The following is a 27,855-nucleotide window of genomic DNA, read 5'->3' as shown; positions in this document are numbered from 1 at the left end:
TTTTGAGGTTTATCCTTCGCTTTTAAGATCATTGAATTTGATTTTTATATCAAATAGTTATATATTAGAAAATAATATGAGTTTATGTGATATTATTTTTCAGAAGATTTTGTGTTCTTCTTCAAAATTTTGCTTTTTTATTAAAAAGAATCTTTACAAAATATACATTTACTTTAATTAATATTTAAAAACGTGCTCTATCAAAAGTTCCAAAAATTCAATAGTTTAGCTTTTCTGAGGTGTCACTTTTGATGAATTTCTGTTTACAACACTATGCGAATAAAAATTCTTTTTATATTTTAAACAATTTTTTTCACTTTGGAAGGAGAAAGGTGACTAACATTTTAAAAATGCAAAAACCGACTAAACTATTCCCAAATATCCATCAACATTTTTCCCAAAAAATTTCACAGGAAAGTTTGCCAAAGCGGAACCCAACTAATATGTTCAATTCATGAAAATTTTATTTTAATTTACTAGGTTTATATAAACTTTTGAACCTTTTATAATGTCTATAGCAACTCAAATCAATTGCAATTCATTAATTTATTTGTTTGAGACAAATCATTAATTTATTGATTTTTTTGAAACAAAAAAAGGACATAGGAACTATTCAATTTGTTTGTAATCCTTTTTTATCCACACTTGCTGAAAAAATAAAAAAAATTAATTGTTATATAAAATATCTTTGTATTTTGATTACATATTCTATATGTGGTATTCCGCAAATCATATTTTATATATAGTGGTATTACATATTCCATTAAATAGGCACTTAGTGCATTTCTAATTCAATTAGATTTGCACATTAAGTGCCTTATTATTAAAATAACTTTAATATGGAATAAGTCGAGTTTATTCCAATATACGAGCTTATGCTCATATGTCGGGTTAAAATCTGGCGTTTGGCAATGTCGCAAAACGCCGATATGCTAATTCCTAAAAAATTTTTTTTATGAAAAAATTCTTTATTCGCAAAAGGTATAGTATTTGCTCATGTACGAACATATGCGAGAAATTCCCATTTTACATGTCAACAAAGCTAAATGCAAAGACATTGGCTACCGAATTTTTGCGTCCCCAACAAAGAGTGAAATTGAATTAAAAATAATCGTTTATATAAAGATCAATTTTTTTATCATGTTTCATTACTATAATATCGTGACTCAATTAAATGATAATCATGATAAAGGGAAAAGAGCCTATGAGTCTCAGATTTCTTCTAATGATTTATCATGGATTGATTGGTTTTCTGCAAAATCTCCTTGGATTTTGCCTGTAGAGTATGAATTTGCCGAAGATCCTTTTAATTCATATGGAGTGCAATGTAATAGAGATCTTTACGATAACGCAATGAAGATTATTCTCATGAAAAAGTTTACAAATCAAAATTTAGCAGAATTTACGGAAGATGAACAAAAAGAAGCAATCAATATATACACACAAATTCATCAGAGGTATGTTACTACCCCTGAAGCTATTACAATCATAAAACGAAAATATACAAGCGGAATGTTTGGAATATGCCCTAGATTTAATTGTGACGGTCAACATTTACTTCCAATAGGCATGGACTATGATATTGGGTTATCAAAAATATGTGGCTGGTGCCCAAAATGCCATGATATTTACGAATTAGATGTTGACGTTGATGGGGCATATTATGGTCCAACATTTCCTCATTTCTTCCAACAGATGGCGAAAGATGTAACCAATGTTGCACAAGGAAGCAAATCTACAATATCCTACATGGGAATACCGCTTGAGCCTCAATATTTCAGTTAATTTAATATTTTTCATTCGAATTATAACCGATAAGTTGTTTTCTTGAAGTTTTTCAACTAATCTTCAAGAAAAATTACAAAATCTCTTCATTACTATTCTTGTGAATGAATACGGAAATAATATTGTAGAATTTGTGATGAACAGTCATAGATTATGTCCTCATTCTCACAAAAATTATAATATTGTTTTGTTTGATAAAGAATTGTTTGAATTTTACGATTGATATATGATTTAAAATATTTTTCAAGGAACTACATAGTTGCAAACTACCAAGCAAAACATATTTTTTTCAGATTTATGATATATTCAAAAATACTATCATATAAGTCTCATAAGCAAATGAACTTCAAGAATATATAACTATCGCTCCATGAAAATAGAATCATACTTAATGTGAATAAGTTTGATTTTATTTTGCATGTTTTGATGAAAATATTTGGTAGGTTCTTATAGTAGTGTATAAGTAAGTAGAATTTATTATGAACTTTTCATATTTAGTATTTTATGTAAAAAATATTACGAATAATGGAGCTATGGATTAGAATTGATTAAAAATGCACGAAACTTTTGATTCAAATCAATACCATTTGGATGTTACTGAGGTGTTTCAATTGTACATAGATGTATTCAAATTGAGATTTGCATCTAGATGATTTGGATCAGTTTCGAAGAGACATTTTGTAATGTTAGATGGATTTTGTAATATTTTTCGACTGAGAAGCTTTTGTTTTGCGAGATTTGTAAAAATAGTTTTATAGAGGAGAAATGACCCATGAAGCTACAAAGGCAACTTCAAAACAATCATCTTGTATGATCTTAGCCTCTGTGAGTTTTCCAAAAAAATTTCAAAAACTTGAAAATGAAGATAAAACTACCATTATTATTATTGAAAATTTGACTTTCAGATTTTTTTTGGAATTTTTTCGAATTGAAATCAATTTTTGGACATGATTTTCTTATTCAATGAAGAAATCAAATGATACAAATGGTATTATTTTATATGAAATTTCTAAATTTAGTACAAGAACATTGTAGTATTATACATTTTGAATCAAAATTTTATAATTAACAATATTTCTCCACAAATGTAAAAGGATCAGCTATTCCTACTCATGATTTCAATATTTGCTAAGTCTTATCCTATCTTTCTATCAATGAATTTCATATTTGCTTATTCGACGGTTTTTTCTTGACGTTTAAAATGTCTTTGAAACAGCTCCTTGGCACTAAAAAAGTCTTTTCGGCTGAGGATGACTATGTTCAATTGTATAATGTAGAACCATCAGCCAATATTTCAATCTCAGATATGATCGAATTCGCTTATCTTCGTAGCCAAGTTCATCAAGAGATCAATGATCTCGAAAATGGAATTGAAAAAAGAGATCAATTTGAGAAAATTATGATTAAATACGGTATTCCGATAAAAAGACCACGCGATGGCGTCTTCAATCCATCAAATTCAGTTATACCTAATTTCGAATGTGGCCAAATTACCAAACAATTTCTTGATGAAATGTCATTTTACGCTTTCATGGTCATTTCTCTTCGTACTGATGAAACACAGCACAAATTTGTTAAAGTTGAATCAGAGATCTTTAAAGCAAGAATTCGCTATGCATTAGATCAACACGCAAAGCTTCACGAAGAAGATGGACAACCATTTAAGTTCCCTCAAGAGCTTCTTGAAATACCTCATCCGAAATTAAATCTTGACCAACACTATAACAGAAAGACAAAGATGTACACAATTCCATTTGAGCTAGTTTTTGAATTTATTAATGTTTATACCTGCAGACTTTCAGATGGTTTCGTCGAAGTTAGTCCAAAAGAATTAGATTCGTTCTTTACAAAACTTTATCAGATATATCTTGAAAAGAGGATTGCACGTTACAGAGCAGCTAAAATACATTCTTCAGATCTTACAAAGATTGCTATTTCTTTATTTGATGAACGTGCAGGCAGTTTTGTTGCCAAAAGTCGTCAGAACTTCTCTCGTGTTACACTCCAAGATATGGATGCTGTTATTCGCTCATTCCCACCATGCATGAGATCAATGTATGATGCTCTAAAGAAGAATCACAAATTATTCCATTCCGGAAGATTGCAATTTGGCCTTTACTTGAAAGGAATCGGTCTTACAATGGATGAATCCCTCAAATTCTGGAGATCAGAGTTTACCAAAGCAATTTCTCTTGATGATTTCGAAAAACATTACGCTTACAACATTAGACACACATACGGTAAAGAAGGCGCAGGAAAGAACTTAAGCGCTTATTCATGTGCAGGTATCCTTAGACAGCCTGCACCAGCATCAGGACAAACACACGGATGTCCATTCAAGATGATGCAAATGCCTCAACTTGAAGCTTTGATCAAGGAAATCAATCCAGAAATTGCAGGAAAGTACATGGCAGAAATCAATGCCAAAGCAAGAGAAAATCCAGGCTCTGCTTGCGCTATTCTATTTAACTCACTCCATCCAGATCATGAACTCGATGAAACAGGTGTTTTCCATCCAAATGTTTATTTCAACGAAAGTGAAGATAGATTCATAGAAAAAGAAAAGAAACAATAAAAGTATATATTTAATACGATTAATCTTTTTTGTTGCATGAGGAAATATCAATCATTTAATGATCTTATTGTTTCCATCAAATAATTTAGCAGCATAACGTGATGAATCAATGTTAATAGTGATTTGGCAGATGTATATACCAATGCATTTGTAATTTAAACTATGTTTTCCCAGAATTTGAATATGAAAATTGTCATTCTTGAATTTATCATATCCATCTATAACCACCAAAAAGACACCATTGGCTATAAATGGGTATCCAGTTCAATAATGTTAGAAAGATCAATGGGCATAAAAATGTTTAGGAATTTCTCTTAATTTTGTGAATAAATAGATACTTATTAAGAAGGATTTGATTTGTTATCAATTTCGCTTCTATTACTAAAAAAAAAAAAAAAAGGTAGTGGGGCTTCCAGGCACTTCGTGCCTTCTAGCCCTGATGATGTTTAATATAAATGAAGTTTTTTATTCGGAAAATTGTTAGTCTTCTGGGTCGAAAACATTATATATAATGTGTCGCTTTTCACAAATTATATATGTTTTCATGTTTTGTCAAGACTTCTTCGTAAATGTTTTGTCAAGACTTCTTCGTAAATGTTTTGTCAAGACTTCTTCGTAAATGTTTTGTCAAGACTTCTTCGTAAATGTTTTGTCAAGACTTCTTCGTAAATGTTTTGTCAAACATGAACGTAAATGTTTTGTCAAGACTTCTTCGTAAATGTTTTGTCAAGACTTCTTCGTAAATGTTTTGTCAAGACTTCTTCGTAAATGTTTTGTCAAGACTTCTTCGTAAATGTTTTGTCAAGACTTCTTCGTAAATGTTTTGTCAAACATGAACGTAAATGTTTTGTCAAGACTTCATCGTAATGAGTGTAAATGACCAAAAATAATGTTTAGGGTAGAAGGTTAGATCTAACCTCTTTTCTAACCTCTTTTCTACCCTCTTGAATTTGTCAAGATTTCTTCGTAAATGTTTTGTCAAGACTTCTTCGTAAATGTTTTGTCAAGACTTCTTCATCGTAATGAGTGTAAAGGACCCAAAAATAAAGTTTAGGTGAAGAGGTGAGATCTCACCTGTTTTCTCACCTCTTTTCTCACCTCTTGAATTTTCATGATTTCTTCGTCATAGGCACGGAGAGAGGACGGTTATTTTACAAAACTGACAACACTTTGACCGAGTAGTTTTTTGAGCTGAACAAAAAGTGTCATATAAACATCTGTCAAAAACCGCTTTTTAACTTCACTTAAAATGCCACGTAAGCTACGTAAGAATATACGTAAGAGGAAGGGAGCATTGAAACATCCAATAGTAAAACTGACACCACAACAACAGTTGCAACAACAAATTATGAATGACCCCACTATGTTGCAACAAATGTCAAGCAACCCTATGCTTTTAAACCGAGTTATTGGTGCACAGAGTGGAGGTTTAAGAGCGGCACTTTTAGCGAAAATGGCAGGCTATGGTGGAGCTGCAGACGGAACAGCCTATAACCCTCAAAGTCAAATGAATTTGAGTTCACTCAAAAATCAAATAACAGATGTCAAAAAGTCAAACATAGACATACAGAAACAAATAAGTGAAAACGAAAAGAAACTAGAATATGACAGACACACAAAGAAACTCAATGAGTTAAACGTAGAGAAAAAGAAGAAAGAAGAACAACTGAAAGAACTAAGTACAGAGGAATATGCGAAAAAAGTGTCAGAAAAAGCAGCAGAAGTAGCAAAAATGGAACAAGATGTTATAAATTTGAAAAACCATACTACTCAATATAAAGTACTGAAAGATGAAGAAATAAAACAAAAAGCCCTGAAGACATATATGGATAGCGATGAGTATAAAAAAGAAGTTGAAGCAAATGTAAAGGCAGAAAAACTTTTACAGTTGCAAAACCAAACCGTACAGTATGAAAACTTAGCACAAGAAAGTAAAAATAACGACGCGGCCATGCAAAAGGCAATGAAAAGCGCAGAATATATAAAAGCTAATAATGACTGGTTAGATGCCCAAGCCAACGCCAAAGCAGCCCAACTTATAGGGTCAATAAGGACAAAAATACAAGCGGATGAAGACAGTTCAAATGAAGCTTTAATGAATGCTGACTTTAAGAACGCCTTCGAAGCTCTTCATAGTAAGGTGAAACTAGTGAACGACTTCTCATCTGGAAAGAAACTGAAGTCTGAAGGTTTCGACAAAGAGTTAAGAGAAGTAGCACAAAATATGACGAAAATAACAGATGCAGCAACGAGACAGGCAGTTCAAAGTGCCTATGACGCCGTTAGAGCAACTGTTGTGGAAAGTCAAGAAAAAGAGTTACAACAGACCAAAACAGACCTAGTAAATGCTTTCTTAAAAACGAAAAGTCAGGTAGGACATTATGCTGCAGATGGAACATATGTGCCAGCTGGTGGAACTTATATACCACCAAACCCTCCAAGAGAAGCACCTGCACCAGGACTACCTAAAACATTTACATCGTCACATGGACACAGACACAGGCATGCACCAAAACCAACAGTTCAAAACACTGCACCACAACCAACAGTTCAAAATCCAGCACCACAACCAACAGTTCAAAACACTGCACCACAACCAAAACCAGCACAACAACCAACAGTTCAAAACACTGCACCACAACAACCACAAACAGAGCAAGGACATAAAAGAAGTAGAGAACAAGGAAACCAAGAATTCTTAAAAATGCTTAAGGAAGACTATGGTTACCCAGATACTCTTGACTTTAGTGACAGATATAAAGAAGCTATTAGAAAGTTCAAGGAAGGAAATACTGACCCGAACCTATTTAGCTTTATGGTTCAGCACCAAATGGGATATAATTTCAAACCTGGAAAATACAAGCTCGCTAAGGGATATGATTTAATAGCATATCATCCAAATGACATGACTGAATTTACTCCAAGATATTTGGTGTCAGAGCTAAACGATAATTCAACTCTCTTCATGAAACGCGTAAAAAATAGAGACGGAACGAAAGAAGAAAGGTTTATGAGTCCGGATGACTTAGATAGGGAACTTTTTAAAAACGGTCTCGGAATATATGAAATGCCAGCAGATGAGGTACAAGAAACTCCACAGGAAGAAGTTCAGATACAACCAGACATGGAAGAAATAGTTCAGCAACAACAGCTAGAAGAGCCAGAAGGAAACGAACAAGTCCCTCCTTTGGAAACTAACTTCACAGAACTAGATGAAGATTTGGAACAGCCGAAAAATCTTGACCCTCAACAAGAGTATGCGGGGAATATGGAATCTTTCCAAGAGTCTAAGAAAAATTCGGCTGACATAGTAGAAGAATATCGAAAAATGTTCGCCGACATACAAAAGACTCCAACATCAGATGAAAATATCCAGCATAGAATGGAAGAACTGAAAGAAAGTGTACACAAATACAACAATCCTTTTTACTTACGAGCATATAACGTTCAATCTTTGGATGAACTCGGTGAAAATAAAAGGTTAAATTTCAACAAAACATATAGAAATGAAACATTGTTTAAAGTTCATTCAGAACCTAGCCAATATGGAAACAAACCTACTTTTGTTTCTGCAGACGATGGAACTACAATGAGATGGGGTCATAAAGCTAATCCGGATAGGTGGTTCATAAACTTACAACCACAATTCCAAGAAGTTGTAGACGCAATGGAAGTGAATGGTGAACCAGATGTAGCTGGTATTTTCAGCGCGGCTTTAATGCCATTGAAAGATATGAAAGATGCAGATATTTTGGACCAGTATGAAATGAACATGGCTGATGGAAATATAACACCTGACGTTCTAGAACATTTATCTCAAAGAACTACACAGAACCATAGAGATGGTATATTTGGTGAAGAGTTTAGAAAGAAAGTTAGGGAGAGAGAAGGAAGAGAACCTATTGTACATGACCTTGCAAACGAAAGTTTACAAAATGTCATAAAAACTTACTTTGCAGACAATGAACCGAGAAGGGATGAATATTTAAGAAAACTCAAATGGACAGTACCAAATGAAATGTTAGTATTGAAAAACATGTTCCTTGACAAAATAAAACCAACTACAGAAATAAATGACGCAAGACTGAAACATTGGGTAAAAGCTTTCCCATTCACAAAAGATATTGTTGGTAACATGGAAAGAAAACCAGAATGGCTACAAAAACATATATTTGGAAACGAGCTTATTCCATATGGACAAGCTCTGTTTGAAGAGCTTGAACCGGAAACTCAGGAAAGAGTCATGCAAACAATACGCGAAGACTCAAATACAAACTATGACAAAATCTTTCTAGGATATAGGTTACCTGAGTTGGGCGACCAGAGCCCAAAGGCAAAAAGGACATGGGAAATTTACAACATACTAGGTGAACATGAGGCAAAGATGCAACAACTTGAAGCAGAGGGCAAGTTACCAAAAGCGACACCAAAGAAGAAGAGTAGAACAAAGTAAAGCTTGGTCGAGTGGGTTCTATTATGATATATAAATCCAACTATTCTATATTTTTACCCATATGAAATGTACGCCGCTCAGAATATAACGCCAACAGTTTTGGATGCCATGAACGAAATGTTTCCGAATGGTATAACGAATGCGACAATGCCATTAGAAGGTCAGAAATAGTTCCTGGAACTTACGAATATACAACTGCTGTTTCTTATGGAAACGTAGGTGAGTTTGGAGAAGGTTCTTCAACAACAGTAGATATTGCTTGCGACAGGTTTCATATTATTTCTATTGAAACTCATTCTTATACGTGGAACAAGACATTGAAATAAAAACCTTCTGCCAAGTTGTCTGACAAGAAAGGTTGCAATGGAATTTCTATGTCGGATACCAATATGCTCCAGAAGTTTTCATGGGATATAAGATATTCTAACTCTGACTTAGTTCAAACCAGTAACATGGGCAAACTTGAATGGTTCGCTTGAGAAACTCAGTACAACCACAAGCTAGAGAACAAACAGACCAGTATGCAAAATATTGAGAAAATAAGAAGACTTGACCCTAACGTTCCAGGAGTTTATGTTAACCTTTCTGGTTCAGATGGAACTGCTGCCACTAAAGTAAAACTGAAACTTAGATTCCTTTGTCATCTTTCCTCATCTTCAGGTTTTTAAGATACTTGCCAAACTGGGCAGGAAAAATTTCTATTGAACTTACTCCAAGCAAAAATAACTTAGTCATTGCACCAACACAAGACCCATTCAGCATTACTGTAGCTGGAACTGGTGGAGCCAAGTTCTGTGACTTTTGCAAAGACAAAGTTGACTTAGACTTTGGTTTCTCAAACTTCAACAATGAAGTAAACTATTATTTCAATGCTGCTGGAACTGCTTGGACCCAGTTAAGTTCACATGCGAAAAGTTTGAATGCAAGAGGAATAGAAAGCAGACTTGCAGTCTATATGGGACCCAGATATTTCAAATGCTTTAGCTGCCAAATATATTGCAGTTCCACTTATGTTCCCTATACACCAAATATCTGTCAAAGACTTTGCAGGTGAAGTTGGAAACCAAAGTTGACCCAGGTGCAAGAACAGATATTGCTTTAACAACTGCAAATGAAACATGCAGATACTATGGTTTGTACTGTTCAGACGAACTATAAATGACTATTCTTGTTTCTACAACCCCGGTATTAAATATCATATAAACATAGATGGCCAATATTATCCAAGAGAAGAATATTCTACAGTTGAGGATATGAGGTCATACAACTTGACATTAGATGCTATGAACTTTAACAACAACTTCACAACAACCATTAACCCTGAAATGCAAAGTTCTATTATGCCATATGTGAAAGTATGGACTCATACAGGAGGTCAAAAAACTTCAATATACAAATGGAGACCGTTCAAACTTTTGGCTTGGCATTCCATTTGCTGACTCAGAAGACTTTATGGGTGGTATTTCAACTGTTGGTACTGTACAAATACAATATACTGGTGACAGAGACGGTCCAGATGAACTGAGAGCAAAGAAGTTTACAAAACCAATAGCACTTTTCACGGAAGATGCTCTTTTGAAGATTCGTTCGATGAAACCTGCTGGGGCTCCTCAGATTGGCATAACGACAGCTTCCATCGAGCAGATTTTGGCAGCAGGTCAGTAAGTTGTTCTTGAACTGACTTCTCTCCGTCAAATATTGACAGTACGCCAGTTTTGACAAATATTGTAAGATAAACTTACCTTTAGAAATATCTGTAAGTTTTGTTGTTATATTTTTGTCAACGTCAAGAACTTTCACCATTTCAGTTATACCAACTTTCTTTGCTTTATGAAAATATTTAGGTTCAGCAAAGACTGCTATTCTATAACATTTACCATTGTTTGTATAAAAACTATTCTGTCAATGTATTTGTATTGTTTGTGTGTGTAAACTTTGTTCTGCTTCAATTCGAAGAGATACTCGAATACGTACATCTTTTTATTCTAAGTAAAATGTCATTTCCGAAAAATAGAAGCGTAAGTGTTTCAAAAGGTTTAATGGCGGTGGCAGATGTGAAGTTAATTCACCAACTCAAACAAACAGTCAAAGTGTTGTTGTCAATGTCAAAGACAGAGATGTTGAAGTGGGGAAACCATACGAAGACGAAGATGGTATAACAATTGTTCCTGTAAAAGAACCAACATATCCTGAAGTTAGCAGAGACTTAAGTTCTGTTGCAGATATTCGAAACGACTACCAACAACTGAAAGACAAACTTCAAACTCAGGAGAAGATTTGTCAAGCTTTAAGTATAATGTTAAACTTGGTCGAACACAACCCTGTAAAAGTGAACTCATATGTCATTGTCAACCTCATGAAGTCTTGAAAGAACTATTGAAACTTTTGACAGAGGCAGACGATATAAACATCAAAGAAATAGAACCCGACATTAGTTGCTGTGGTGTTTCATATAATGTCATTGACAAATATACGTTATGAAAGGAGGTGAAACGTTGAACTTAAAGTATAGTTTCCCAGACGTCATAAAAATATTTGACGACCACAACATTTTCATTAAAATTTATTTGCTAAGTAAAAATGTCAAAACTTCTTGAAAGATGTTTGAAGAAAAATAATATAGACTTTATTTCATGTAAAGGACTTTACAACACTTTTGAACGATATGAAAGTCCCTGTTTTGTTTGTTCGTGTAGACAAAGGAAAGTTCTATGTCTTTACAAAATATTTGAACTTCTTAGACAGAGAACTTCAAGAAACGCCATGTGAAAGTTTAGATGAAGTTCTTCTCCACTTTCAGAAAAACTTTTAAATATATATAAATGGCAGAAGACATAATGGTTTATACTATTACGACTAAAAACCCTGAGTCATATAATTCTATAACAAACTTACAAAGTCCTCAAGGACGGTATTGTAAACTAACTTTAACACAATGACGACTAAAGCCTGTTTTGTCTCTTTTGACACCAGAAGACTTTATTGTTGTGAATGGTAAAAAAATACTCCTTTGAAGATACTTACTCAGATATACCACCAACAGGTTTTGTTGACTTATTTAATACTTTAAGTACGGGTGTAACATGTGCTGCAACTAGAGCAGGTTTCATTATGTTTGGATGTCCGACTGAGTTTACTATAAACGATATGAGCTATAATACAAAACTTATTTCTGGTTTTTACTACCAAAGTTTCCTATACAGGAAAAAGGTGTCATACAAGGAATGTCTATTCCATTGACATTAAGCACACCAATCTTATATATTGTTTCAAACTTAGGTTCAAAGTGTTATTCGAATGTCGACAGAAACTATTATGACCAAAAAATACTTATGCGTATAAACAATACTTTCTCCTGCTGGTTGGTTTGCCTATTGTTCATTCGAATGCAGAATTTTCAACCTTAGTGAACTCAAACACTTTGGCAAGTATAACGTTGACATTAGTTGACGCAAACTTTGTTCCTGTAAAACTTTTATGTCCTATGTATTTGTCAATGACGGCAGAAAGTTTCGAATTGGAAGATGCAACTGGTGAAAGTATTGTATTACAAGAACAACTTCAACAACAAATAGCTCAAGAACAACAAATGCAACAAATGGAACAACAAAGTCAAGAATAAAAAAAATATTTTTTTTATTTTTATAAAAATGTACAGAATAGATGTTTCAGATTTTTATGACTTCCAAGCATTCAGAAATATGTGTCCATTTAGAGACTATAACAAAGCAGTCGAGAATTTGAAACGTTTAGTCATTTATGTTGACTCTGCCCCAGAATGTTATGTTATGAAAGAATGGGATGTTGTCTTTAACAAACCAAGAGCAACAATAGTGTCTGAACAAGAATGTAAGTAGACAGAAACTTAAGAAAATAAAAGTCGTACAAGTTGGCATGAAGATGTTAGATGCTTGGGATATCTTATTGTCAAAGTTAGAAGATTTTTCAGTTCGAGGTATAAAGTTCTATACACCTTCTCCAAACTTCTATTCTATCTTCACTGGATATAAATATGAACAAGTAGAATGGAAAGAAAATATTATAGAAGCTTGGTTAGACCATGTCAAAGAAATTATATGCAATGGAAACGAAAAGGTTTATGAGTATATCTTATGTTGGTTTGCAAACATCTTACAACATCCAAGTGCTAAAAATGAAACTGCTCTCATTATAATTGGAAAACAAGGAACTGGTAAGAACACATTCTTTACAGATATCTTATGCAAACTATTAGAGGGCTATTCGAACCCGAATATGACAAACTTAGAAAACATCTGTGGCAAGTTTAACTCCTCAATAGAGAATATGAAACTTATAGTATGTAACGAACTTCAAAGTATAGATACAACAAAAGTTTTAAACTCAGATGCTTTGAAGAGTCTTATAACAGACAAAGTTGGAGTTGTTGAAGAAGAGTATAAAGACCAAAGAGTTTGTGAAAATGTTGCAAACTTCATTATGGTTTCAAACAATACTGTTCCGATGAAGTTAGAAAGTTCTGACAGAAGATATGTAGTTGTCAGAACGTCAGAAGCTCATATGCAAAGATACAGAATATTTTGACGACTTAGCAGAAACTTTGACATCTGACTTTTACAACCACTTGTTCTCATATTTATGACATTAGATATTTCTAAGTTCAATCCAAGACAAATTCCACATACCGAAGAGAGACAAACATTGTTAGAAGCAAACAAGAGTGTATATGAACTGTTCATAGATGAAACTGACTTTGAGTGTTTAGATGAAAGGTCATTGTACGATTCGTATAAACAATATTGTCAAGAATATGGTTATATGGCAGCTTCTAAACGTACATTCTTGGCAAATGTCAAAAGTCTTTTAGATGTTCAGAATGGTGTATATACAAAGAAAAATTTTTATGAGTAAATTTTAAAAAAAATATTTTTTTTATCCGATAGAAAAGATGGCAAAATTCATCTCAGTAAATAAGTACATGTCAGGACTTAAAGAAGAACTAGACCCATTCACATATTTGAATGTTTACTTCTACCATTTTGAAAGTCTTCATTCAGCAAAGTTTGGAACATCGAACCAGTTAAGTTTGCTATTGTGACTAAAAATGGTGCGAAATTTGAAGACTTAGACATAGAAGGTTTGTTAGCAGTCAAAGAAAGTTTTGACAGAAGGTTCTCAAACCTTAAAGAAGGCAAAGCATACAAACTTGTTATACCTTATGAACCAAAGAAGACAGACGACTATGAATATTATGAGTCTAAGATAGTTGAAGTTCAAGGTAAATTGGGTAAAAAGATTTTAGAGTCTAAGCCAGTGTTTGCTCCTAAAGAGGAAGAGAACATTGACATTGACCCAGAAATGTTCTAAAAATAAAATTTTATTTTTACATGTCAAATTTCTTTTTCTCTGGAACTGGTTCAGGTTCTTTCTTCTCTTCTACTTTTTTCTCTTTCTTTTCTTTCTTTTCTCTCTTCTTCTTTTCTGGTGGAGTTATGTCAAATTTCTCAGAACCATATTTATGTAAAAGTTCTTTGTCCTTTAATAGCTCATCTATTCTGTTTTCTATTTCATCTTCAAGAACAGCGCATGTGTCTTCTTTGCATTCTAAGAACTTTTGTTGGACTTCATCTTTCCAATCGGCGTCATCTCTGTCAACAAGTCTGTCATTGACAAATTTTAAGACTGCTCTTTGTAATGTTTTATGGTTCTTGTCATATTCCCAGAAACAGAACTTTAGAACAAATTCACCTTTCTTGTTTACACTATGTAAGATTTTGGTCGACAGATGTTTTGCTGTCAAAAAGCTTGTCTCGAATATAGATAGCGAAATCGCTAGACATTTTCTAAAAGATAAAATTTTAATTTTTCTAAAAATATGTTAGAAAAAAAGTTTGCTGACATTGACAAAAAATTTGAGAATGTTTTAAACAAGAACAAGAGGAAGTTAGAAAATGCTCAGATAAAACCCATACATGACAAGTTCTTATTTGCTCAGAATGGTATAACAGGTCTAATTGCACCACCTGGGTCGGGTAAGACTTTCACTTATCTTAAAATGGCTGCACAACAACAAGAACTAGATGAGAAGAACCCATTCTATGAGTTAGTTGTTATTTGTAGTACTTCTGGTCAATTTGACCAAACCGTCAATTCGTTCAAAAATATTATAAAGAAGTCTAAGTTAGTATGTATAAAGGATACTGAGTTGTTAGATTGGATAAAGAAGTACCAAAGAAGAGTTTTGAAGTATAATGCTATAAATGAGTATATAAATTCTAAGTTTAAAGACCCAAATGAGGAAATGCAGAGAATATTAGAGAAGAAACACTTCAGAAACAAACAGAAAGAGATAGAATACATTTCGAAGAAATTGCAATCTTACGATTGGAAGACATACCCTCATAGATGTCTTCTTATCTTAGATGACTTTGCTTCTCATCCTTTGTTAAAGAACAGAGAACAAGACATGTGTCGAATTCTTAAGAAGCTCAGACACTTTAACATCTCAGTCGTAATGTGTACAGACAGCAAAGAGTTTAAGTAAGGATGTAAAGAGAATACTGACTGACATTGTACTTTTCCCCGGATTGTCCGAAGACGATTTCATGGAACTTATGAAAGAGTCCATGGCAGGTAAGTTTGACAGACATGAACTATGGGAGAAGTACAAAGTCATACAAGACCCTCATACTTCTTTCAGAATTCATATCTACGCAAACAAAGTTCAAATTGTAAAAAGTCAAGCGTAAAAATAAAGAGTGCAATTTACTCTACTTGTTTGAAGTTGTCAAAATACTCTGTTATTTTTTCTTTCAGTAGCGGTAAGTCTTCTTTGAAGGTAAGTATTGTACAACCTTTCATATCATAGTGTGTTTGAGGTAACGTATCTTGAACTATTTGTTTCACATCTTCATTTGGGGTCATTGAAATCGGTAAGTTTTCGCGATAGAACCAATTTCTGTCAGATTTGTAAATCTTAGCAAGGTCGTAAAAGCTTTTGTTGTTTCTTCTGACTAAATGCAACATAACCATATCTTTATCTTCTTCATTTTCCATCTCTTCAGTATAAATCATATACTTATAGTTCTTTTCCTTTCCTTTTGGTACCGAACGTGGTATTCTTTTCTGAATGCTTTTGTCTTTGCTTCAATGACTTCATCTTTTGCATGAAGTTTCTTTTCCATCTCTTCACGTTCTTGTCTATGAATTTCATCTAACATCATGAAAATATAACAAGCATAACGAGGTGAAGCCCACATTGCTACGGCATTTACTAAAAGTCTATGAACATAATATCCTTCAAATTTATTGGCAAATTCTTACGATTTTCATACGGAATCTCATTCCTCGGTTTTTTCGAGGGAAGCAAACATATGAGGAAATTCTTCTAAAAGTTCTTTTGTCTGTTGGTTTTCAAACCAATGATATGCTTGCTTTGTAGAACGAAGAGCGTTCAAAATACTTTGCATCTGGTACATATCGTCTTTGACCGAACGAATGAGACGGAGTTGTTTGTTAAACTGAACCCACTCATATTCTTCATTTATAGCTTCATGGACTATAACTGTTGTTGTGTTCTCTGTTGTTGACATATCTGTCTTTATATTCCGGATAAAAAAATAAATAAAAATAAAATTAGCGTTATTTTCTGACTTTCACAAAAGACCAAAAATAAACGCTTTACATGTATTTTTCAGCAACTTCGTCAAATAATTTTATAGCTTTATCTATCTCATCTACTTCAAACGTTTCTTTACCTTTTATGGGAGCACCATATATTTTCTCAAACTTTTCAAGTAGTTCTGTTTCTGCAGCTCTCATATCATTAACGAACACAACCTTGACTCTATTGACTGTACTGTCATATCTTTGAGTTATATTATATGTTCTTCCTATCTTATATCTCTTTGTATTGAAGTCCTTCGGTTTCTGAACGATGTAAAGTAAGCCTTCACTGCAACGTTCTGAGTCGAATAAACCATATGTTATGAAGTTATATCCAACAACTGGGTCAATCCATAACAAAACTATTGGTATAAGACTTTTGTCTATAAGATATGCTGTAGTTCCATAGAATCTTACCGATATCATAAGCTCAGGATTTCTTGTCAAAATTTTCTGAGTTGAAGCAATTCCAACCCAATGCCATGTTTCTTTCCAGATGGAGATATAATGTCTGACAAAGAATATTTGTTGTATTTCTTTGAGTATCTTACGTTTAAATCACCTATTCTAACCAATTTAGTGTTATTGTCTATCTTTTTAACTGTTTCAAACTCAATGTTTGTCATATATGTTCTTACATACAAGATAAAAAAATATTTTATAAAAAACTAACTTTATTTTTTCTATCTTAAGGAAATTCATGATTTTCATAGAGTTTTGGCGACCCAGAAAAAAAAAACGGTCTCGCTGTGCTTCATGATTTTCATGTGTTTTGGCGACTGGGGTTTCTTACCTACTCGCTGTGCTTCATGATTTTCATGTGTTTTGGCGACTGGGGTTTCTTACCTACTCGCTGTTCTTCACGATTTTCATGTGTTTTAGGCAAGGCCGGTAAAATCCGGTCTAGAGAAATTTTCACGATTTTCATGAGTTTTAGGCGACTAAGTTTTTTTTCCCTGGTCGCTGTTCTTCACGATTTTCATGTGTTTTAGGCAAGGCCGGTAAAATCCGGTCTAGAGAAATTTCACGATTTTCGTACGGAATCTCTTCTCTCGGTTTTTCCGAGGGAAGCAAGCATATGCCATTTTACTCAGATTTTTGGTCATTTTTCAGCAAAAATAATGTTTAGGGTAGAAGGTTAGATCTAACCTCCTTTCTACCCTCTTTTCTCACCTCATGAATTTTCATGATTTCATCGAAACTAAACGTAAATGTTTTGTCAAACATGAACATACATGTTTTGTCAAGACTTCTTCATCGTACATTCTTTGTCATGATTTCATCGAAACTAAACGTATATGTTTTGTCAAGACTTCTTCATCGTAATGAGCGTAAATCAGACAAAAATATATTTTAGGGTAGAAGGTTAGATCTAACCTCCTTTCTACCCTCTTTTCTACCCCAGTTATTTTATAAGCGTTTTACATGGTAAACGTTATGAATTCGTGAGACTTTAAACAGTTTTGTAGCTTCTATTTCTTCTGTCAGTACATCGAATGTTTTAACGATACCGAAAGTTTCTTTATACTTCTTCTTGACGTCAGATAGAAGGAAATCGTCAGCAGTTGGATAGTTTTTGTTCAGAAATTCTAACATGTTCATTTTATCTTCTGCTGGCTTTTCTGCTTCTTTCTTTAAATCTGCATAGTCGTTTCTCATACGTTCTATCTCTTTGACTGAGTAGTTATATTTCCTCATTGCTGCTTTACATTTAGAACATTGCGGGTTCATTTTTGCGTTATATTCTGAAACCTTACCTGCTAAAACAACTAAGGCGTCAATGGTTTTCTTTAAATCTGAAGCAGTTGGTTTTATCTGTTCATTCCATACCTTACCTCTTCTATCTTTATCTCTTATCTGCCAAACACATTCAGCAACTAACGAAACAAAGTTGTCGTAGGTCTTAAACTCCCGGGTTTTGTAAAGGTCAGAGATGTTCTTATATAACATGTCGCAATCTTTGTCCATAACCTTATGGTTGCAATGAAATCCAAGAAACTCATAGTTTACCTTACGAATGAACTTCTTTATTTCTACTGAGTCAGTTGCTTTGACTTCAATTTCGTCGAATTCAGGAATAGTGAGCTTTTGTTGTTGGATTTCAGGTAGTTTAGGCAAATGGTCAATAATGTCCTGCATTTCATAAAGATACTGTTCATTTGTTTCATCTTTCGCACTACAGTTTAAATTAGATGTTAAAAGTTCTTGCTTTATCTTCTGGATTTCTGTTTCAAAAGTATATGAAGAAGGAATGAAGCTTTTCATTTCTACTAACATAGATGTTGGATTCATGACTAAAGAGTTTGGTGAAGTTGTTGCTAACATGTTCTTACAATAAAAATAAAAAATATTTTTTTAAAAAAACTAACTTTATTTCATCTGTCTTAAGGAAATTCATGAAAATTCAACGGGTGAGAAAAGAGGTGAGAAAAGAGGTGAGATCTCACCACTTCACCTAAACATTATTTTTTGGTGTAAATTTCATGATTTTCGGGAAAATTCAAGAGGGTAGAAAAGAGGGTAGAAAAGAGGTTAGATCTAACCTTCTACCCTAAACATTATTTTTGCTGAATTCAATAAAAATAAATGGTTCATTTACTCACAATATTTGTGTACAAAACGACCCCAAACTTTTAACTTCTTTTCTGCAGCTTCTAATGCTATCTTAGCGAGTTCATATTCTCTAAATTCTCTCTTTAAATCTTCTTGTTCCCATTGGTCTAGTTCGTATGGAGAATCTCTATAACCATAACATATCTCACGTTCATGTTCTAATTGTTTTTCGCACATTTTTCTAACTTCTTGTTCGAACAAATGTTTTGCATTCTCTACTGTATCTTCGAGTTCTTCTTCATCTAACTTCTCATGAACTTTCTTGTCTATGGAGTCCATAATTTTTCCAACTGCTATGCAATATTTTGGAGAAGCCCACATTGCTATATAGTTTATAAGTCTTGGGTCTACATACGTTCCTCTAACCTGTTTGATTTCATCAGGAATTCCGGCATGAATTTTGTATAAAAAGCAACCGTCTGAATTCCGGCGGTTGCTATATTCTTCACAAAATGCCTTATAATACTCTTCCCAGGACTTATTTTCCAACAACTTTCTAAAGTCTTTCCTAAACTGCTGACACATATTTGTTGCATTAATGTAACCATCCTTGTCTCTACGTAAGACTTCAATACCGTTATAAGTGCCTTTCGTGAATGTTTCGCCATTATATTTGTTCGTGAATGTTTTTGCTTCGACTGACATATCTGTCCTTACATACAAAATAAAAAAAAATAAAAAAATAAAACTAACTTTATTTTTTCTATCTTAAGGAAATTCATGACAAATTCAAGAGGGTAGAAAAGAGGTTAGAAAAGAGGTTAGATCTAACCTTCTACCCTAAATTATATTTTTGGGTCCTTTACACTCATTACGAAGAAGTCATGACAAAACATGTACGTTCATGTTTGACAAAACATTTACGAAGAAGTCTTGACAAAACATTTACGCTCATTACGATGAAGAAGTCTTGACAAAACATTTACGAAGAAGTCTTGACAAAACATTTACGAAGAAGTCTTGACAAAACATTTACGATGAAATCATGAAAATTCAAGAGGGTAGAAATGAGGTTAGAAATGAGGTTAGATCTAACCATCTACCCTAAACATTATTTTTGCTGAATTCAACAACAAAATGAACGAGGTCAGGATGTATGTAAATACCTTTGAATTCATTCATAACACCCTTTGTAAGCTCATAAAATGCTTGTTTTGAGGTCGAGCCACTTTTGGCTCCACCGTATTCTTTCAACCAAAACTCAAGAATTTCCTGCATGAATTTTGTATAAAAACCAACCGTCTGTATTCCGACGGTTGCTATATTCTTGACAAAACATTTACGCTCATTACGATGAAATCATGAAAATTCAAGAGGGTAGAAAAGAGGTTAGAAAAGAGGTTAGATCTAACCTTCTACCCTAAATTATATTTTTGGGTCCGGGAACAACTTTCTCTCAATTGGAGCTGTAGCATACTCTTTGCGTAAGCGGTTCAGACCTTCCTCGAACTCTTGGTCTCTCTTCGATTTGGATTGAGATTGGAATTGCTGGGGTGGTGGTACGTCGGACATTGTTCTGAAACAGTACAAATATTGTTCTGAAACAGTACAAATATTGTTCTGAAACAGTACAAATATTGTTCTGAAACAGTACAAATATTGTTCTGAAACAGTACAAATATTGTTCTGAAACAGTACAAATATTGTTCTGAAACAGAAAATTTTTCTCACAAATTGAGAGCTTTTACGGGAAATTTGTTCTGAAACAGTACAAATATTGTTCTGAAACAGTACAAATATTGTTCTGAAACAGTACAAATATTGTTCTGAAACAGTACAAATATTGTTCTGAAACAGTACAAATATTGTTCTGAAACAGTACAAATATTGTTCTGAAACAGTACAAATATTGTTCTGAAACAGAAAATTTTTCTCACAAATTGAGAGCTTTTACGGGAAATTTGTTCTGAAACAGTACAAATATTGTTCTGAAACAGTACAAATATTGTTCTGAAACAGTACAAATATTGTTCTGAAACAGTACAAGTATTGTTCTGAAACAGTACAAACAAGTAACCTTACAAATGTAAACTTATATCGTTCTATTTTCTTCACTAGGGTCTAACACCAAAGTAACCTTACAAATGTAAACTTATATCGTTCTATTTTCTTCACTAGGGTCTAACACCAAAGTAACCTATGTACATGAAATTTCACTGCATAAAAGGAAAAAACCTGCGCGAATCGGGATTTGAACCGAGGTCTTCGACGCCTTTAACGAGGTAGCCCATACCACTGAGCTATGAGCCGCTTACATATTCACAAAAATAAATTGTTTTCATGAGTTTTCTACGATGTTAGAAAAAATGTTATTTTCTAATATCTTCACATTCAATACTTTTTCAGCACTTTTCCGTAGTTATATATGAAAGACAATTCGAGATAAAAGTCATAGTACAATGGAATAATATGTTGCACACCATTTGTTGTGAACCAAACTTGAAAGTCAGAGAAACTGTTACTAGGTGGTTCGTAGAATTTAGAAGCAAAGTCATAAAAGTCCTTACCAATACATAGAAAACTATTGTTGCTTGAACTGAAACTTGCATGACACATAACATTTTGAGGGTCAAACACGTTTCTATAAACTGTCAAATTTGCTGGTGGAAGTATAAATTTAAATGGACCATCTGGTGGTAATGGTTCGTTCTGGTTTAGTAACCGAAGAAATTGTGCCCAAGAACGTTTGTCTACTTCCCAAAATAAAAACTGTGTATCTCTTGGAGGGTTAATTTCAATCTTTTGAAATGAAACGGTGGAGTTCATCTTGTCATATTCTAGTTTCAGATAGTATGTTCCATTTAGTAAAGAGTCGTATTTTTCTTGAAATTCCCAATAATATTTGTTCATTTGAGTTTGAAAGTCATTTAGAGTTTTCTCAAGACTTTCGTCTGAACGAACTGTAAAGATTCTCATTTCGTCAAATTTGTCTATTAGACCACCAGAACCTTTATACTGCCCATGAAAATATACTGCGAACATAAATGCGTTAGTTCTTTTTGAAAACAAAACTCTTCTAAATCCTATTGCCTTTGCATCTGAAGGACTTTGAAGCCAACGAATTGGATAGTCAAACCTGTATATTCGGGATGAAATTTCTTCATCTGATATTGTCCTACCAGCATTTGTAAAGATATAGTCTAACGGTTTTGTATCTACTACTTTTGTTCTTTGTTTTTCAACCTGAAGCATTTAATATATGTAAAAATATATTGTTTTAAAATAGTATGCCATTTCATATTTCTCATCTAACAAACAAGTTTCCCAACGGTCTTCTCCAACAAACTCAGCGTACATTTCAAATAAAATTTTTTACTTCATGCAATGTTTTATTTCTGTGCCGTCTTCAAGTATGCCCCAGTACTTACGCTTGGAGAGGACATGAACTTCGGAAAATACCTTATCTAGCTTAAAACAGCCCATCTTCTCACCGACTAAACCCATTTCAATGAGTTTGTTGTACCCTTCTTCGTTCGTCATGAGTGCGTCAATGTTCTCATAGTAAACCTTCACTTTGGATTTGACTTCGGAGAAGAATTTGTTGTAGTTGTCAAGGACTGCCTTTGCGAACTGAGGGTAAGACCAATGTCAGACTTATTTATGAACGGAAAGTATCCAGCATGTTGTCTGACTGCTTGAGGGTTAGGTTGGTACCATTCGAACTTGACACTTGCAATTCCTTCAATTGCATTCAAAATGTCTGAGTCGGAGTCAAACATTTGTTCTCTCTTTGTAGTCTTGAAAGCGTCAAGAAGTTTTGCAGCTGTTGTGACATTGCCATTTGCATAGTAAATGTGACTATCCAAATCCGTTATGGTCAATCTGAGATTGTGTCCTTTCTTATTTCCGTCTTGAATTGCAGCAAGTACACCCATGAAGCCTTCTTTGTTCTTTCCTTCGTCAAAGTTTACTGTAAAGGTTCGACCAGATGTAATTTGACTTCTAACTTCACGATACTTTTCATATGCATATCTTGTTCTTTCCATGGGAGCATGTGTGTCTTCACCTTTTCCTTTTTTCCTTCTCAAAGGATGCAATTGTTCGTCATGTTTCCAGTAGAATCTGGCAAAGCCGTCGTGTCCTTCAACTTGAGGTTCACTAACATCGAAAGGCATGTCCATAAGACGTTCTTCTTCTAACCTCTCTAGTCTGTTTGGATAATTGGCACGTGCTGTTTCCAAATCCATTTCGTAGGTCAGACCAGCCAGTTTGTCATAGACTTTTATGGGTCTTCCCTTCCTATATTTAAACTTCTTCGAAACTCTCCAACCATATCTTTGCAACTCTGCTTTTATTCTAGCAGATTTTCTATCCATTCTATATGGGGGCATTTTTATAAAAATAAAAAAATATTTTTTTCTTTACTTAACATAACCGCCTGCTGCCATAAGTCTTTGACGCCAACCCATACCAGCTAATGAAGGTTGACTTGGTTTAGTTTCCAAACTAAACTTTGGTTTTGGTTTATCTTCAGTTTTTGGTTTCTCTTCTTCTATCGGTTTTTCGTCACTTTTCGGTTCCTCTGACTTTTCCCCACCTGCAGGAACAGTTGTGTTGTCAACATCTTCATAAATATCATATGCCATTTGTTTTTGTTTTCCTTTCAACTTTTTGTGTTTGTTGTAAAGTTTAGAATATTTCGACTCTAAGTCAATGAGATGTTCTATAATGAACTGTTGGTCGGTGAAGTAAACTTTTCCATCTGTTGTCTCGAAAGCTCCTTCAGACTTCAATATTTTATTTGTGAGAGTCTGTTTCTTTTTTGAGATACTAGCCGTTCCATTTCTATGAAAAGTGACTTTATAGTTAGGGTTTGTATTTCCAGACCTGGCACTTTCTATTATTGAATTTTTCTCTTCATCTGTAAGTTCTTTGACAGGTTTTGACAATGGTTCTGAACTTTTTGTTTGTGGTGTCAAATCTACCGTTTCAACTTCTTCGGTCATTTCATCTCAGTAAAAAATTTTAGTTTGGTTTGTTTTCAACTGGTTGTTTAGGTTTTTTAAGTCGGTCTAAAACTTCCTGAGGTATAGGAAGAACTTGACAAACACGTGGTGTAACTGCTGGAAGCCGACAAATCCATCTTGAACCCATTTGTCTCAATGCTGTATTGTTCATTTCATCTCAGTAAAAAACTTTACATTCCCCACGTTTGAGGCGGTTGAGGTTGGTTATTGTTTACCCATTGTTGTGCATGGTTATATCCTCTGTTAAAGAATCTTTCACCTTGGTCATATAGTGTCCTGCTTGGTTATAGAGTCATTTGCTTTGTTATAATAGTTTCCTGCTTGTCTTCCTACATTGTCCATCCATCCTTGAACTTTTCCTCTTGTTTTCAGGATTTGGAATAAGATTTGCTGCATCTCGTGCTACATCCCAACCTTTCTGTACAGTTTGTATAATAGGTTGTGCTTTCTCTTTAAGTATACCTAATGTACTCAAAATCTTCCTTCCAACTCCAAATACACCTCTGGCTATTGTCCCACTGCGGGCAAAAATCTGGATGCAACTCCTGCTAATGCGCCAAATAAACCCATTTCTTATGGGTTAAAAAATGACGAATCCAAACAAGGACCCCTATGTTTCTAAGGCAACAAAAAAAGCACTCATGATAAAAATCTTTAGTTCAACACCAAATGCTTGGTTTATGGATATCTTGGAAAACATTCCGAGGTATAGAGAAGATGACCACCATACTGGCTAATATTTGTCGGTCAAAACACAAGATACTGTGAAGCCATACCATTATGGTCCAAAAATATTTTAGATGTGAAAACTGCTTTGACAATATTCGTTGACAAATACCATCCAACAAAACTGACATCTGACTGTGAAAGTTCTTTCAAATCAGATGATGTAAAAAACTATCTGCGTTCAAAAAATGTAAACCAATATTTCATTGTCGACCAAAACCATTCTGCTCTTGGTGTCATTGACGGATGTATAAAATGTTAAGAGACTTAAACCAACCACAAGGTGGTGAAGCAAATGAAATGTCATATGACGACAAATATAGACACTTCTCCATGGCAAAGATGAGACAAGTTTTAAATATTTACAATAGCCGTAAACAAAAGGTTTGGGAAACCACTCCCCCGAAGAAATGAAAAACAACCCCGACTTAGAGAAAGACTATATATTTAATAATTTAGTCAAAAGAGACAAACAAGAAAGAATGCCGGGCTTCAAACTTCAGAAAGGTGACAAAGTAAAAATAGAAATACCTAAACGCGACCCATATGAAAATACTATTGACTATGACAACAATGGGAACCCGACAGGTACTCACATTCGTGTTCGTAAAAATAGAAGAAAGTATACAAGAGAATATTATGAAGTTTTAGGCAAACATGGCAAAATGTACACACTGCAAGCAGAAGATAAAACTACTATTGTCAGACCTCGTTTCAAACTTGTCAAAGTTCAAGGTGGTATACTTTCAAAGACAGTTCCTAACAAATATAAGACAACTCCTGACCAATATGCTAAAGAAGTTGAAAATGACGACTAAGCAATTCTATACCATGCGTAAACTGTCATGTAAGGTGGCATGTATTCTTTACTTTGTCCCGTTGTTTGCGTATACCCTGAAACGCGATGTGTATGGTTTCCATCTCCCTGAGTGTCACCCCAGAAACAATTTATAGCAAACTGAACGTCGTCTTTAACATCATATCCTTTACCTTTTTTCATTGCTGACCAATCCCAAAATTTATGCTTATGCCAACCTGCTTGAGATGTACTTAAATCTATGTAGTGACTGTGTGCAGGTAAATTTTCACCTGAAATCGTTTTACTTCCACCTGTTTCCTTTGAAGAGTTTGCACAATACAAAAACCTGTCGACTATTTGAGTCCAAGTTCCAAAACCCAGAACTGTTTCTGGATTTGTTGAGTTCATTGACGTATAAATAGAGCCTATAGGATATAATGTTTGAAGCATTTCTGTCTTTAATGTTTGAAGCTCTGTTTTGTCAGCCTTCTTGTCATATAAATCTTGAGCAGTGAATTTAGTATTATATTCATCCTTCATGACATAAACATCTTTACATCTAATGTTTCTCATCGTCGTTATGTCGTCATCCGATGTTAAACCTTGTGGAAAGTTAGGAGGTTTACAATATATTGCATCCCCACCAGTTTCTTCAACCGTTCCTTCAATACTTTCTATAGCAACAGTTGTAAAACTTGTATGTGTATGGTTCTTGTCTGCTTTCTTCTCTAACTCATCGTTAACATAAGTTTTATCTGCTTTAAGGTCTAAACATCCTGAAACCCATCCTGTATCGGCTTTAACTTTAAAAGTCTTCGATGTCCATTCATGGTACCAGTCAACCCTTTCTATAATTTCTTTATCTTTTTCATCCACATATTCCTTATCCGCCTTCTTCACTAACACACTAGCCATAAGTCCCTTATCTACCTTATTTTCAAGGCTAACGTTTAAGTCTGTTATTTCAGATATAGAATGTGTATGAGTCTTTTTAGAATATTCGTTTTCAGCTCTCGTCACTTCACTTGACATTTTATTGTCAACATATGTTTTGTCTGCTAGTTCAGGATGAGTATGTTCTTTTGTTGCATAAGCATTGTTAGCTCTTTCTTCTTCTTTTGCTATTGCATCGTCTACATATTCTTTGTCAGCTTTGTTGTCAACATCTACTTTCAAAAGAAGTTCATTTATAGGTTTCTCGTTTAAAGTTCCTTTTGTTGGATTTATACAGACAGTATGGTTCTTATTGTCTTGAAACAGAAACTCATCTGTCATTGGGTTTAATGTCAGTTTTAAGTTTCCTTCTTTCAATGACTCAGATATCTTAGAATAGTTTGAAAAGTTTGTTGTGTTCTTATTTAGAGCTTGCATAATGAGTTGTCGGTTGTGTTGTATTTCTCTCATAGAAGCAATATCTTTCGACATTTTTATTCTAGATAAAATATGCTTCCAATAGAAAAAGAAAATTCAAGAGTTGCTACAACTAAACCATTAGATGAACTTTTTACTAATGTCGGTCAAAAGTTTGAGACAGAGACCGTAAAGCATGAAGGCTATCGTTTTGACTACCCATTAAGATGGCTAAGAGACCCATCTGTCACAAAAGCTATTGGCTTTCGTAGAATGAAGTTTGTGTCTGTAGAAGATAAAAGTTTTCCATTTATTGTAAGGTTTCATATAGATTATATATCTGAAGGGAAACGAAAAATGTGGGAAGAAATTGAGCTAATACAAGTTGACCTTTCATCTTCTCTACAGACTGCGTTAAAAAATATAGAAGATAAAATAAATTCATGTTATGCAAAATATGCTGATGAATATGCAAATACCGAGAGCACACTTTATGTGAGAATTGTATATGACAAACAAAATTCACAAGTGTCATTTCAAATCTACGAAGACAATCCAAAGAAAGACGAACAAATATATACAGAATTCACTGCAATGTCATGGTATTATTTGCAAAGAATGTTAAATCAGAAAGTCGAACTTCCTTTAGCAAATATTTACAGTCGATATGCAAGAGATGAACCATATTTATTTAAAGATGTTTTCGACCCAGCTGCTATTATTGTTCATGCTTCATTTTCTGGCGCCCAAAACTCTTTCTTATGCTTGGCAAATGACTTTTACGAAAAACCTACAAAGTTATACGAACCACCAAGTGGAAGTATTTCAGACTTTCAAGTATGGTTTACTACAGATGGAAGAAAAAGAATAATTCCATTATACCATGCGTTTTACTTAGAACTTAGTTTCATATACAACTACTATCGAACGGTAAAAATATAAT

The 27,855-nt window shown here is 33.9% G+C and overlaps 18 protein-coding genes and 4 pseudogenes across 22 annotated transcripts, besides 2 other annotated features; 10 read left to right on the top strand and 12 right to left on the bottom strand.

The window, feature by feature from the left end:
* The first annotated feature begins 233 nt into the window (after positions 1-233).
* Positions 234-271: a mobile genetic element.
* Positions 272-1,005: 734 nt separating this feature from the next.
* TVAGG3_0994820 (protein kinase regulator protein) lies at positions 1,006-2,010 on the top strand (the record flags this gene model as incomplete). Its single annotated transcript, XM_001300879.1, has 1 exon — positions 1,141-1,785. The coding sequence occupies one exon, from the start codon at positions 1,141-1,143 to the stop codon at positions 1,783-1,785; it is 645 nt and encodes a 214-aa protein (XP_001300880.1).
* A 742-nt stretch (positions 2,011-2,752) lies between these two features.
* Positions 2,753-4,644, top strand: TVAGG3_0994810 (DNA primase protein; the record flags this gene model as incomplete). The annotated part of the gene is made up of 1 exon (XM_001300880.1): positions 2,987-4,360. One exon carries the CDS (start codon positions 2,987-2,989, stop codon positions 4,358-4,360), a length of 1,374 nt encoding a protein of 457 aa, XP_001300881.1.
* A 965-nt stretch (positions 4,645-5,609) lies between these two features.
* On the top strand, positions 5,610-6,162 carry TVAGG3_0994800 (protein of unknown function, DUF4106 family; the record flags this gene model as incomplete). Its single annotated transcript, XM_051254217.1, has 1 exon — positions 5,610-6,162. A coding segment is annotated over one exon (553 nt), but the record flags the coding sequence as incomplete, so codon positions are not given.
* Positions 6,163-6,311: 149 nt separating this feature from the next.
* Positions 6,312-7,925, top strand: TVAGG3_0994790 (protein of unknown function, DUF4106 family; the record flags this gene model as incomplete). Its single annotated transcript, XM_051254216.1, has 1 exon — positions 6,312-7,925. A coding segment is annotated over one exon (1,614 nt), but the record flags the coding sequence as incomplete, so codon positions are not given.
* Positions 7,926-8,027: 102 nt separating this feature from the next.
* Positions 8,028-8,813, top strand: TVAGG3_0994780 (protein of unknown function, DUF4106 family; the record flags this gene model as incomplete). Its single annotated transcript, XM_051254215.1, has 1 exon — positions 8,028-8,813. The coding sequence occupies one exon, from the start codon at positions 8,028-8,030 to the stop codon at positions 8,811-8,813; it is 786 nt and encodes a 261-aa protein (XP_051079789.1).
* A 61-nt stretch (positions 8,814-8,874) lies between these two features.
* Positions 8,875-26,987: a mobile genetic element.
* TVAGG3_0994770 lies at positions 12,464-13,252 on the top strand (annotated as a pseudogene). Its single transcript has one exon. A coding segment is annotated over exon 1 (789 nt).
* On the top strand, positions 13,505-13,703 carry TVAGG3_0994760 (annotated as a pseudogene). The gene has a single exon. A coding segment is annotated over exon 1 (199 nt).
* On the top strand, positions 13,875-14,159 carry TVAGG3_0994750 (protein of unknown function, DUF4108 family; the record flags this gene model as incomplete). Its single annotated transcript, XM_051254214.1, has 1 exon — positions 13,875-14,159. A coding segment is annotated over one exon (285 nt), but the record flags the coding sequence as incomplete, so codon positions are not given.
* Positions 14,176-14,632, bottom strand: TVAGG3_0994740 (annotated as a pseudogene). The gene has a single exon. A coding segment is annotated over exon 1 (457 nt).
* On the top strand, positions 14,668-15,162 carry TVAGG3_0994730 (P-loop containing nucleoside triphosphate hydrolases family; the record flags this gene model as incomplete). Its single annotated transcript, XM_051254213.1, has 1 exon — positions 14,668-15,162. A coding segment is annotated over one exon (495 nt), but the record flags the coding sequence as incomplete, so codon positions are not given.
* Positions 15,558-15,848, bottom strand: TVAGG3_0994720 (uncharacterized protein; the record flags this gene model as incomplete). The annotated part of the gene is made up of 1 exon (XM_051254212.1): positions 15,558-15,848. One exon carries the CDS (start codon positions 15,846-15,848, stop codon positions 15,558-15,560), a length of 291 nt encoding a protein of 96 aa, XP_051079786.1.
* TVAGG3_0994710 lies at positions 16,590-17,083 on the bottom strand (annotated as a pseudogene). The gene has a single exon. A coding segment is annotated over exon 1 (494 nt).
* TVAGG3_0994700 (organellar and viral DNA polymerase type B) lies at positions 17,868-18,596 on the bottom strand (the record flags this gene model as incomplete). Its single annotated transcript, XM_051254211.1, has 1 exon — positions 17,868-18,596. One exon carries the CDS (start codon positions 18,594-18,596, stop codon positions 17,868-17,870), a length of 729 nt encoding a protein of 242 aa, XP_051079785.1.
* On the bottom strand, positions 19,053-19,715 carry TVAGG3_0994690 (uncharacterized protein; the record flags this gene model as incomplete). Its single annotated transcript, XM_051254210.1, has 1 exon — positions 19,053-19,715. One exon carries the CDS (start codon positions 19,713-19,715, stop codon positions 19,053-19,055), a length of 663 nt encoding a protein of 220 aa, XP_051079784.1.
* Positions 20,436-20,582, bottom strand: TVAGG3_0994680 (uncharacterized protein; the record flags this gene model as incomplete). Its single annotated transcript, XM_001277029.1, has 1 exon — positions 20,436-20,582. One exon carries the CDS (start codon positions 20,580-20,582, stop codon positions 20,436-20,438), a length of 147 nt encoding a protein of 48 aa, XP_001277030.1.
* Positions 21,402-22,052, bottom strand: TVAGG3_0994670 (uncharacterized protein; the record flags this gene model as incomplete). The annotated part of the gene is made up of 1 exon (XM_051254209.1): positions 21,402-22,052. The coding sequence occupies one exon, from the start codon at positions 22,050-22,052 to the stop codon at positions 21,402-21,404; it is 651 nt and encodes a 216-aa protein (XP_051079783.1).
* Positions 22,383-22,550, bottom strand: TVAGG3_0994660 (DNA/RNA polymerases family; the record flags this gene model as incomplete). Its single annotated transcript, XM_051254208.1, has 1 exon — positions 22,383-22,550. The coding sequence occupies one exon, from the start codon at positions 22,548-22,550 to the stop codon at positions 22,383-22,385; it is 168 nt and encodes a 55-aa protein (XP_051079782.1).
* TVAGG3_0994650 (uncharacterized protein) lies at positions 22,580-23,386 on the bottom strand (the record flags this gene model as incomplete). Its single annotated transcript, XM_001277028.1, has 1 exon — positions 22,580-23,386. One exon carries the CDS (start codon positions 23,384-23,386, stop codon positions 22,580-22,582), a length of 807 nt encoding a protein of 268 aa, XP_001277029.1.
* On the bottom strand, positions 23,432-24,016 carry TVAGG3_0994640 (phage tail repeat-like family; the record flags this gene model as incomplete). Its single annotated transcript, XM_051254207.1, has 1 exon — positions 23,432-24,016. One exon carries the CDS (start codon positions 24,014-24,016, stop codon positions 23,432-23,434), a length of 585 nt encoding a protein of 194 aa, XP_051079781.1.
* Positions 24,036-24,188, bottom strand: TVAGG3_0994630 (uncharacterized protein; the record flags this gene model as incomplete). The annotated part of the gene is made up of 1 exon (XM_051254206.1): positions 24,036-24,188. The coding sequence occupies one exon, from the start codon at positions 24,186-24,188 to the stop codon at positions 24,036-24,038; it is 153 nt and encodes a 50-aa protein (XP_051079780.1).
* Positions 25,578-26,987, bottom strand: TVAGG3_0994610 (phage tail repeat-like family; the record flags this gene model as incomplete). The annotated part of the gene is made up of 1 exon (XM_051254205.1): positions 25,578-26,987. One exon carries the CDS (start codon positions 26,985-26,987, stop codon positions 25,578-25,580), a length of 1,410 nt encoding a protein of 469 aa, XP_051079779.1.
* A 282-nt stretch (positions 26,988-27,269) lies between these two features.
* Positions 27,270-27,854, top strand: TVAGG3_0994590 (uncharacterized protein; the record flags this gene model as incomplete). The annotated part of the gene is made up of 1 exon (XM_001277027.2): positions 27,270-27,854. The coding sequence occupies one exon, from the start codon at positions 27,270-27,272 to the stop codon at positions 27,852-27,854; it is 585 nt and encodes a 194-aa protein (XP_001277028.2).
* Position 27,855: the final 1 nt, after the last annotated feature.

This window comes from Trichomonas vaginalis, chromosome I (assembly GCF_026262505.1).
Source record: "Trichomonas vaginalis G3 chromosome I, whole genome shotgun sequence".
Classification (NCBI taxonomy): Eukaryota; Parabasalia; order Trichomonadida; family Trichomonadidae; genus Trichomonas; species Trichomonas vaginalis.
This window is presented reverse-complemented; position numbering and strand designations above follow the sequence as displayed.